Source organism: Chelmon rostratus, chromosome 15 (assembly GCF_017976325.1).
Source record: "Chelmon rostratus isolate fCheRos1 chromosome 15, fCheRos1.pri, whole genome shotgun sequence".
Taxonomy (NCBI): domain Eukaryota; kingdom Metazoa; phylum Chordata; class Actinopteri; order Chaetodontiformes; family Chaetodontidae; genus Chelmon; species Chelmon rostratus.
Window position 1 is genome coordinate 6,634,810 of NC_055672.1, and position 11,828 is coordinate 6,646,637.

Here is an 11,828-nt window from a genome sequence, read left to right on the forward strand (position 1 = left end):
CTAATGGCAGATAGGAGCTACAGATAGCTATAGCAAAGAGCATAGTGTGTAGCACCTTAGCATGTTAGAAACTGCAAAAAACCTGAAAAATGGTGTCACATAGACAATGAAACCATTAAATGAGGATTTTTTTTGTATTTTGTTATGCCACCACTGGGGGGAACCATAGTCATAAAACTTAAAATCATCACATAGTAGCTTTAATAGTAGTTCATATTTTTAGAATCACATCAAATTCATATGTATTGAACTCTACAGTGTTTTAGCATCTCTCAGCCTGTTGTTTTGGTTTTCAGCCCTGCAACTGTACTGTTTCAGTTCAGTCACTCTCGTTGCATCGTCTTCAGCTGCGACAGGCAGCGGTTATCAAAGAAAAAGCTCTTAAAAACCCACTGTCCTCTACCTGTGCACCACTAAACGAGAGACAGACACAGCCAGCAGCTAGTTGATGAACATAGCGGAGCATCTAGCAGCTAAAAAGGCTGATATTTTCCACAGGAGATGGTGTAGACCAAAACGGAGGTAAAAGCGAGTGGGCAGGAATGTTGATTCCAAATGAACGTTAATGTATCTGCTGGATGTGTTAATAAGCAACTGTGTTGCAGTTTTTTGCTCACAGCCAGTTTCTGCTGCCTCCTAGTGGCCATAGCATCCGTTACTGGTGGTTTAAAAAGAGTTTGTTGACTTAAGGGTGAATGTTGAGTTACCAAAACAACCAAAGATGACTTTTTCTAACAAAGTTGCAGTCACTTTGCTGCCATCCACTCATTCATGATCTTTTTTTTTTGTGACCGGCAGGAACAAGGAAAATGAGACGGAGCAGAGAATAATATCCAGCAGGCCTCACATGGTCACAGTCTCGGTAATTGAACTCTAAAATACTCTTTCAGGCTCACCAACCGCATTATTCTCATTAACCAGGTATATGCACACTTTGTCCTCCTGTTGGGTACAGCTGTGGTCGACCACCAGCTGCCGGTTTTTCATCAAAACGGGATTAAAAAAAAAACTCTCATCCATCTGGAGGATGTTCCCTACAGCTTCATCTCCTGGATTCGAATTCTTCACATAGTGAAACTGATAGAGTGAAAATTCATTTTCCCTTTTCCCTTTCCTGTCTGATTTGCTTTGCCACACACTCACTCACACACACACACACACACACACACACACACACACACTGCAGGTGAATTGAAATGACGTTCAAAGTGCAAAGCAACGTGTGTTTGAACAGAACATTCCTCACCTCAGAAATCCATCTTTCAAACATGCCAGAATTCAAGAGTCTTCACAACATTCACCCTCCACGCTGAGCCGCTGAAGGAGCCGCTGCGCCCTCATGTGATAATTGGCAGACACTGCAGGATTGGACTGGTGTAAAAGTGTTGAGCAAGGTGTGGGTGTGGGTGTGAACAGGGTGACGCACTTATTTAAGCAAAAAAAAAAAAAAAACCTCTTCCCTCTACATTCAAACACCTGAGCAGGCAGGAACAGGCAAAGATCAGATCAGTATGGATACAGACAAGAAAAAAGTGACTCTCAGAGAAGGATTCCTGGTGAAAAGGGTAAGACATTTTTTAGTCAAATAAATATTAAAACAAATGCTATAAAATATAGATTTACCATGATTAGTGTTTTAAATTTTAAGGTTGCAAACTTAACTCCTGGAACCACAGATTAAAACTTTGTTCTTGGCTATTTCTGGCATATTTATAGTGATGTTTATTACTATGCAGTGTTCCTGAGAAATAAACTGAGTAAACTGGAAATGAATAGAGTCAGTGTCACATATAGCGAGCGATATAGCAGATAAATATGAGTATATTGTTTCTGAGACGATAGCAAATTTTACATAATTTTTGATAATCTGATTACAGGGTCATCTTGTACACAACTGGAAGGCGCGCTGGTTTGTGTTGATGTCAGACAAGCTGCTGTATTACAAGTACGAAGGAGGCAAACGGGACTCGTGTCAGCGAGGGAAAATCTTCCTGAAGGACTGTGAGATAACTTGTCCTTTTCTGGAGCACGAAAATCGGCCGGTGAGTTAATCCACACTCTGGTGCTACTGCTTGTGTTCTGTTAGAGGTAAATGAAGGGATTGAAAAGGTTACAGAAGCAGAAGATCACACTGGAAAGTCACCCCATTAAGACCTCAAAGAAATGTTCACTGTATTCCTCGTTTAATTGAAGTAATGGAAGTGATTATATGGATCAAAAGTGAATCATTTTGTTGTATTTTCACTGTTTAAAACATTTCATCACAAACTTCTACAGTTTTCTCATTTATAAAATTAGATTTCAGGTTTTGTTTGTCGTGCCTCCGATGCTGTCTATCACACGGATGCACCACATTTTCCCTTCGGTCTTCTCCTTTGTTTATGTTTTTATTGGTGGAAACCACATCGAAGGTGTGGTTTTGCTCGCTGGGCCTCTCTCTGATTCTCTCGCACCTCACTCGCCTCAGGTTCCCGTGTTGTCACAGCCTGATCTCCATCTTCTACCAATTGTTCTTCGTTTTTGGCCGACCTCATCAAGCCCTCAAAACTGAACATCAGTCTCCTTTTTTTGTTTTTCCCAGCTGGTGTTCAAGCTCCAGACAAAGAACGGGGTGGACCATTTTTTGGAGGCGTGCTCCCGGGAGGAGAGAGATGACTGGGCGGCTGACATCACCGCCGTGGTTGACAAGCTCCGGACGGCCGACGCTGGGAAGGTCACAGAGCAGGAAGAGCCTGCTGGATCCCAGCTGCACAACATCAACCTGTGGTGAGCTTCACAGACTCTGCAGCAACCCTGTGCTGCGTTCACTGTCCCGCCCTGCAGACAGCTTGCTTTTGTCTCTGCTTGTTTAGGACTATATTTAGATCTCTTTCTAACTCCCTCAAGCTTCTTTGTCTCTTTTAAAGCAAGGTGTTGGACTCCATGTATGACGTCCACAGTGGTATCAAGATGAGCAACCACGTGGAGCAGGGCAGCACATACAGCAACTGTTTCTCAGGTGAGCCTCTCCAACATCTGTATTCTGCTCTGTCATCTTGGGTGGTGTTTGCTTGGAAACATTTCATCGGTCAGTTTGCAGAATAGGACTGTAGCACTAATTAGTCACTGTCTACGTGGTTATAATCTCTACCAATGAAGCCAATGACGATGAAATGACAATTAAAAGTGCTGCAGAGAGACAATATACAACATAAACAACTGACATTATTGCTATTATTTGTCTGCTTTTGCACCTTTAATTAAATATCTTGTATAACTGCATTTTTAGGCATTTCTTATGGCACCTAGATACAACTTGAGGTGCTTTACAGGGACATAAGGAAGCATAATGCGTTGGAATAATGTTTAGAAACACATATGTATATATGCTGTATTTGTTTTTGTGTATATTTGCACAATAAGGTGTAGACCTATATTTGATGTCCCTGCAGGCTCAGCAGTGGTGGACTGGCTGGTGTTCATGCAGCTGGCCCTGACCCGCGTGGAGGCCCTGACGCTGGCCTCGGCCCTGCTGGAGGAGGGCTTCCTGCGGACCGTCGGCCTGAAGAGTGTGGAGGCTCTGCGCACCGCCGCCCTCAGTGAGCAGTTCATGGACGACTCCACTGCGCTGTACAGCTTTGTGAGTAAACTGTTGCTGGATAATGCCTGCGTGCATACGTTTATCCACAGGTTTTCAGTGTGAATCCAGTTGCTGAGGTGGCAGATAGAAGGTTGGAGGAGTGATTAAGCCGCAGCGTGTTTCTGTTCCCTCAGTCTGACAGTTTAAAGAAGAGAGGCAGCGTGAAGGCAGAGACGTCGCTGTCTGCAGTGGAGCTGAGTGGAAAAGTGATAAAGAGAGGATACCTACTTAAACAGGTAAACACACTGAATTATTTCTGCGTCAAGATGCTGAAAACGGTTGATAAGTTATACATAATGGATTTCTACGGCTTTATTGATCCATTATAAGCCACTGACAGCAAACTGTTTGAGCACTTACCTTCTGGACGACTTTTACAACTAACATTTACAGCTGCAGGCTTGATGGATGGTTTACAAACAGAGAACCACACTCGTACCAGCATTTCTCAAAGCATTATTACAGAATAAAAAGGTTTAGCCAAGAGGGTTTTTCACAACCTGGCAACTCAAAATTTGTTCTTATTGGTACTACATCTTACAAACCTTTTATAAACCTAGCCCTAATTAGCAATTACTTATAAGCGCTGGATCAAATGGAGACCTCAAACTAACACTTGCACCCACTTGAAACACAGGGACACAGGAGGAAGAACTGGAAGGTGCGGCTGTTTGTGCTGCGTTCAGAACCTGCGTTTCTTCACTATTTTGATCCCACCAAGGTGAGTGTGAATGAAGAGTGTGAAGAATGACCCAACAACGCGGCTGTGATGTTTGCCTTCGCCCCAGGCCGGCTCATGATCCTCAGTAACTCGTTTCCACAAATCTGACTCAGTCTAATCCACTTCCTGTCTGACATCACTTGTCAGGATGACATCAGCCCTGCTGGCGGCTTCTCCCTGCGAAGCTGTCTGGTGTCTTCTCTGGATGACAACGGAGTTCCCTCAGGTGAGTCACCGTCTCCAATGCCAACAACCTCAGAAACATGGTCATTTCTAAACAAGCAAATCGGATCAGAATCAGAATGACTGATCCCAGTTGCTCCTATTGTAGAACAAGTAAATAAATATAGAAATAGGAAATAAGAAATATCCAAGCGGATATATAATATAATTGTACATTATATTACAATATCAGACATAAATAATAAACAATTTGAAATATGTAAATGTAAATATGTCAACTATGTGTACTATGCTACCATTTATATAGAAATATATCTGTTGTGCAACGTTCTAATAGCGTAATAGAATACTACTACTGTTAATACTATAATATAATAACAATAGTAAAGTATAGAGTAATACATAGTAATAATCAAACAGTAGTAGTAGAATAATTAAGTATGAATTTGATACATTTATTACATAGTAAAGTATAAACATTCTATATGTTTCTTCTCCTTCGTTACAAAGAACACGGGCGCTTTAAATTTTATCCCACATACAAAGTCCACATCTGAAATTGTCCCCAATAAATAGTCAAATTTGCTAAAAACTGCAGCGGACGGCACTTTTAGTTAATTATTTGGCCTTTTTTGTAAATCAGAAATATTCTGTAGTCAGTGAGAGAGCCACAGACAGAGCAGGGACGTCGCTGAGAGACTAACACATGATCATATTCTCATCTTCTCATGTGATTTGTTGACAATGAGAAAAACACCAAACTTGTCCTTTAAAGTTCACACCTGTAGTTCTCACTCCTGCCGTAATGTGAGTCTTCAGTTATGATGTTTAACACTAAAGTGACAGAGGTTGCTGTTATTTCAACATCATGTCTTTTTAGTCAAGTTTTCTCATCACTTTCACAGAGAAAATGCATCATTTTGACTCATAACTGCACCATTTAACCTCATTGTCTCAGTTCTAATTAATGAATCCTAATTTCTCCTCCTAATCAGGTGTGAAAGGCAACGTTCAAGGCAACCTGTTTAAAATCATCACTCAGTCAGACACACATTACTTCATCCAGGCTCCGACCCACCAGGAGAAGATGGACTGGATCGATGCGATTCGAGAGCAGACATAGAGCAGCGGATTAAAACTCAAACCAGCGATGAAGAAGACTGAATTTACACATTCCATGAATGTACACGGTAGCAACAAACTGGAGACATACAATCAACATTTCTCTTCATTTATCTGTGAGATGTTAATGTTTTCAACTTGATTATTCTGCATCATAATGGTTGTGCAGTGAGGATTTAAAGGGTTTTAAAAGCTCAACAGTTGTATATAATCTGTATAATTGTATCATTTTCCCTTCTTTTTATTTGGTTTTCTTTTTTTTTCTTTCCCAATTATAAAATCCAACTTCCAGCACCTTCCTGTACTCCGGATTTTTACTTGTATCAAGCAGAGTTTCTGCAGGTCATAATAACCATAAAAAGCAATGAATCCGGTTTCCTCAGAAAAGGCCTTAGAAGGTATCAGAAAGTCTTAAATTGAATTTACAGAAGTCTTTGCATGCCACATGCAGTAGTTTCAGTTATAAAATTTGCTTTGACTGTTGTGACAGTGATTTTACAGTCATAAAAAAAGCTAATTAACTTTAATGAATTCATCCTTTTTCATTGGTTCATCCATCCATTACTTTTCCTCCACTTACTCGGACCCAGAATTACATCATTAGAAATCATTGTTGCATACTGCTGTGGAGTAAAAATGTGATATAATAAAAGAATTCTTAGCCATATCGTCCCTACTTGTTTTCCATCACTTTCATACAAGTATGACCATGAGACAGGTATGGAATTGTACTCTATGAGCTATAAAATTGAAAAAGCCTTAAATTTAACTTGGTGAACCCTGCAGAAGCCCAGAGGGGAGTATTTTTATGTGGTATTTTTTTACCTAAAGGATCTGACTCCATGAGGAAGCTCAAGTAGAGACAAGAACAGCCTCAGGAGGTATTTGTCACAATCATCATGTTCGAGCTGAGGCCGGCTGCTCCCAGCAGTCACAGACAGGCACTCCCACTCAGCAAGCCGAGTCGGGCCTTTATCTGAATGACTCAAGCTGAGCTGGTGTTGGTTTTACAGCCTCGTTCCTGTGAAATCATGACACAGTGCAGTATATGATAACGCAGAGCGCGTTTCCATGTAACTTAACCACAAAGCGGAAAACAACAAAAGAGTAACAACAAAGGTGATTTATTGCAGTGAAGTAAAGTCAATAGGAAACACTCACATAAAAAGTGCTAGTGGTAAATGAAAAGTACACAAATCAGTGGGCAGTAAGCTTGACACAACCTAATCCTTCCAGCTTTACGTTCAATCTGGAGGCAAACTCAGTTTTACTGGCATGCACTAATGTAGGCTACTGAAACTGTTTTACATTATTACACCTGTTACAGTACTTAGTCGGGCACAGAATGACAATCGATTGATTTCAGAGACATTCATCTTCATGCAGGCGCTCGTAAACATAAGTGCTTTCAAAGGTTAACTCCAGAGAAATCAAAGACAAACGTCTGAGATCTGCGTCGCATCATGTTCGTGCAAATGTCCACCGGAGGGGGGGATATTACAGCTTCGACCACGTTTGCTTAAAACTTAATTCACTTCAGTTCAAATCACATTCTTCAGTTTATTTAAGACATTGATGACTGTTGCATTCAGTCATTATCTTCAAGTCCCCAAACAGATAATCTAGTGAAGGCACTTTGTCTTAACGCGTGATTACGAGGCAGGCGGAACTTTATTTGGAGCTGGAGACGCTGAACATCCCCACCGTGGGTTAATTTATTCACTCAAAATCTAGCTCTATTCTAATCGTATGTATTGAACACTGTCCCGAAACATCCTCATGTGTGTTTTTTTGTTTTTTGATGTTGGTGTTAGGCCACCTTGGTGAGCTGTAGATCTCCAAAGACCCGTAAGGCAGTGAGGGAGGCGAGCCGGGAGAGCCGGTGGGTGAATCCACACAGAGGCTGTCCGTCCACCAAGATACGAAACTGCTGGTGCTCACAAACTATCTCCATCTAAGAGTCAGGGGGAAGGAAGAGGAGGAGACGGTCAGGGGTTTTCTTATACTTTGCTGCATATTGAAAGCTTTATGCAAATACACACATATATGAGAGGTGGATCATCAGAGGAAGGAGTCCTACTAGATGAGTGTAGTCCAACATGAACATCACTTTTTGCCAAAGTTGGAACAGTTTTGTTTATGTCACAATTTTTTCTGTATTGTAGCTTTGTTGCTTATTCATCAATATTTGATATTCGAGAGCAGGGCTGCCGAAAGTAGGGTCCGTGGGCCAAAAGTAAAATGCTCTTTAAATATATAGGATCCATACTTATTTTTCATAATCTGCGAGACACTTTTGTGCAAGTAGTAATTAAGGGAAGTACAATTACAATTTTGCATCTTAAATAGAATAAAGTAGGCGTTTGCTTTGACCCATGTCCCATCATTTTCAGTTTTGGGCCTCTAAGGGAAACCCCTGTTATAGAGAAATAATTTAGACTTTAAAACCACGTTTTTAGGGGCTTTTTAAAATCTACTCTATAGAAACGTCCTGTGCAGCATAGTGATGTAATGCTGCATTCAGGGTGAGAAGATGAACTCAATCTTTATGAATCTTCCTTTCCTGGTACTTTTTTTTCTGGAATTTGAAGCCCTTAACAGACACATTTGCCTGTGGTGAATGTTCAGGCTGACTTCATACTGCAAGGTGATTCACAGCAGCATACAGTAACCACCGGATCACACACACTGCAACCAGCCAACAGAAAGAAGTGCATTTAACAGTCTCAGTGGGACCTGGAGGCTTTTTGCATTAGCCCTGCTTGAATTTTCATGCATATTGGATGAGTCCTTGTTGGACAGGACTGGAAGGGAATAGATGATCGAGAGGTGGGTGGCGATTGAAATACAGAAATTCTCAAAACAACTTTTGTTTTTGCAATAAAATTTCAAGCAGAGATCAGAGAGTGAAAAAATAAAGGCCACCAATACACCAATGTCTGATCACCTTGAAGGATTCTCCAGGTGCGAAGGGAAAGAAGGAGAGGGTATTTTCAGCTGGACCCCACTTTCCAGCCAGGCGGGCGTTGCGTTGGACGGCCTTGTCCGTGAAGTTGACCTTTAGCTGAAGTCCCACGTCGCCCTCTGTGTCCTCCTCCTGGGGGTGACTGGACAGAGTCACCTCAATGCTGTTCAAAGACACAGGAGAGATCAGGGGCCGATGAAAGAGCGGCAGAACACAGCGCTGACGTGCAGTGGTGGAGTCTAACTAAGTACATTTAATCAACTACTGCACTTCAGTGCAAATTTGATGTACTAGAGTATATTCTCTCATTTAACAGCTTTAGTTACTTTACAAGATTTTTGCACATCAGCTGAAACTATGAATCAATTAACTGATTGACAGAAAATTAACTGGAAACTATTTAGAGAATCGTTTGTCATTTTTCAAGCAAAAACACTTCCTGAAGATTTGCTGCGTTTCCATTTTTAATAGTTGTAATTTAGGTTTAATACTTTTGAGGTTTGGACTGTTGGTTGGACAAAAGAAACCAGTGTGAAGGTGGGTGATGTGTGACAGCCTTTCTCACTATTTTCAGTGTGGTATTAGTATTTTTACTCAAGGAGAAGATCTGAATACTTCCTCCAGCACTGCTGACGTGTAGCTTTACTGTCTCCCTGCCTCTCAGTCTTTTCTTCTGATGGGATCAGATGGGTTATAAACCTGTGTAAATTCTTTAGAGAACAGTGACACCTTCTGGTCTTTTTGACACCTGTAATCTAGCAGCAAAGTATTTCATGAAGAAGACTGAATAACAAATGATCGAGATGACCAACAGTGAGTTTAAGTGCACGACTTGACCGTCACCAGAGCAAACAGCGTGAATTTAAAAATATGTGGAAGCCTCGCTGGTTTATTCCTGCAGGAGAATTTATAATACTGTTCATTTTTGCTCTCACTTTTCAGTGGTGGAAAATAACTAAGTACAATTACTCAAATACTGTACAGTTAGTTACCTCACTGATTATTTACAGTCAAAACATATGATGCGCTGCTACACATTAAGCTATTCAAAATAAAGTAGCCTAATTAAAATTAGCTCAATCTCGAGCAGCTACTACATTAAGGTACTGCTGACATGTTAATCCATCAATAATAATAATCCAAAGGCCGTTGTGCATTATTCAAGGTTTCCTTTACTTTTGATTCTTTAAGTAAATTAAGTTGCTGTCACTTCTGATACTTTTACTTAAATGACATTTTGAGTCCAGGAATTTTACTTGTGACAGAGTATTTTTCCAATGTGATATTAGTACTTTAAGCAATTGATTTGAACATTTTTTGCGAACATGCACATACGTCATGTTTGGCCCTGATTACATGCAAAGCTGTAATTTTGGTTCTTGGCATTGCAATATTATAGTTTTGAACCTGATCTGAGCAGATTTTGGGTGACATTGGTAGTTGATTTGGTGTCAAAGTGAAAATAAAATTATGAATGAAAAGCTCTAAAATAACCAGTCGTGTTCAGGGTCCTTTGAGAAAATCTGTCCTTAAAACCTTCCTGATGTTTCTGCAGCTAAAAATAAGTTTCTCGACATAAAAAAGTTCTGCATCATAGTTTATTTTTGAACATCAGGGTTTGTTTGTTTTTTTTTTTGTTTATCCTAATTGTCATCTTTAGCTGGATATAATAGACGACTGAAGGAATAAAAAGCCAGCTGATGTTATCATCCAAAGAAATTCCAGTTTGACTCCCCAGATTTCATGAGATTTGCAACTCTCCCACGCACATTCGCAGACTAACCTATAATTAGGAAACGCACTGGCATTACAAAGATATTTTCCCAAAACAGGGACGAGCTGGGTGGTTGGCATCTGCACTCACACACAGGCAACAGCTGCCTATCGGCTTTTACATGCTTTTATGGCAGACCGGGGCATTTTAACACTAACTCTAATTGGCCGCCACGTCATTTGTGCAACAGTATATGAATAATGTATAATCCTCTTTTTATGACAAAACAAAAACAGCTGTGTGCACTAACCTCTTGGGTTTTTGGTTAATAATTCCCATAACAACCAGCTTCATTGAAGGCCGCATGCCACCTTTTATCTCTCCGATATACTCCCCCTGTGAAACAATAGAGATATTTATACGCACAGATCAGGATGAGGCCTACCGCTAAACAGGGCAGCGCTGTTAATTTATTTTTGCAGGATTAGGTCCTTCATCATGCAGCCTGCTGGTATCTTAATCTGCGGTGAGCTGCCACCTATGGCACCGATGGGAACAATAGCTTTATTGATCCACATTTTCAACAATCAGTGACTCAGCTGGACAAACTATGCCTATCCTTCCTCAGCAAGCCATGCCGAAGTCGAATATCTTAAAATGAAATGGTAGTTTTGCAGAAATGTTGCAACGCATGCCGTAAATTCAACAAAACGCAGCTACGTACATGTTCTTTCTTGTCTTTTTCTTCCATTCCACTCAGGGCGTGATGCGGTGTGGAGGTTTCGAGCGGTGATGCCAGCGGAGGACTGATTGACTCTGCCTCCAGCTGGCAAACCCCGCCTGTACTACGTTGTCATAGAGACAGGCTCCCGGTTTGGCAGTGATGATGGTGGAAGACAGGCAGAGAGGGAAGGGGGGGGGGGGTATATTAAAACATGAAGAGACAGCTCAATCCTGATCATTTGGACAAGCAGTGAACCTGGCCTCCCTGGAGCATTTTCTCGTATCTAAGTCCATAATCCATCTTTGTGCAGCAAGCCCTTGCAACCATGAACCGCAGTCAGTCCCTTGGACAAGTCTACTTCTGCAACTCTTACTTAAAAAAAGCACACAAAGCATTATTGCATTCATATCTCCTAACCAAACATTACAAGCAAGCTCTCTTTTTCTGCATCTTTTCAGCTGCATCACATGGTCCACATCAGCAGATTGAGTTTGCGAAGTTGCCATGGTGACTGAGCCACGGGTCTTCTCACTCATTGTAACTTAAATCAGCATGCGTGAAATTCACACAAAGTTTGAACACCTACAGCTCTGTGGAAAATGAGCGAGCCCAATCGGCTGGCGAGGACCATGCATTGCGGCTGAAAGCTCCAGAGCAAGTACGCTGACAACAACGCTTGTGACAACTACGGTTTCCAAGTTCGCAGATGAACATTCAACTTCCACAACAAATGCTTTTCTTTTTACTCCTTTGTACAGATATAGAGCACATTAGCTGGTC

The 11,828-nt window shown here is 41.1% G+C and overlaps 2 protein-coding genes across 2 annotated transcripts; one reads left to right on the forward strand and one right to left on the reverse strand.

Annotated features, from left to right (window-relative positions):
• The first annotated feature begins 1,475 nt into the window (after window positions 1–1,475).
• Window positions 1,476–5,814, forward strand: plek2 (pleckstrin 2). The gene is made up of 9 exons (XM_041954515.1): window positions 1,476–1,565; window positions 1,878–2,042; window positions 2,582–2,766; window positions 2,907–2,998; window positions 3,432–3,619; window positions 3,754–3,855; window positions 4,257–4,340; window positions 4,488–4,566; window positions 5,519–5,814. Exons 1-9 carry the CDS (start codon window positions 1,512–1,514, stop codon window positions 5,644–5,646), a joined length of 1,077 nt encoding a protein of 358 aa, XP_041810449.1. The 5' UTR covers window positions 1,476–1,511; the 3' UTR covers window positions 5,647–5,814.
• Window positions 5,815–6,753: 939 nt separating this feature from the next.
• On the reverse strand, window positions 6,754–11,143 carry si:ch211-10a23.2 (uncharacterized protein LOC567812 homolog). Its single transcript, XM_041954504.1, has 4 exons — window positions 11,049–11,143; window positions 10,635–10,720; window positions 8,593–8,773; window positions 6,754–7,599 (listed from the first exon to the last, which is right to left on the reverse strand). The coding sequence occupies exons 1-4, from the start codon at window positions 11,073–11,075 to the stop codon at window positions 7,456–7,458; spliced, it is 438 nt and encodes a 145-aa protein (XP_041810438.1). The 5' UTR covers window positions 11,076–11,143; the 3' UTR covers window positions 6,754–7,455.
• Window positions 11,144–11,828: the final 685 nt, after the last annotated feature.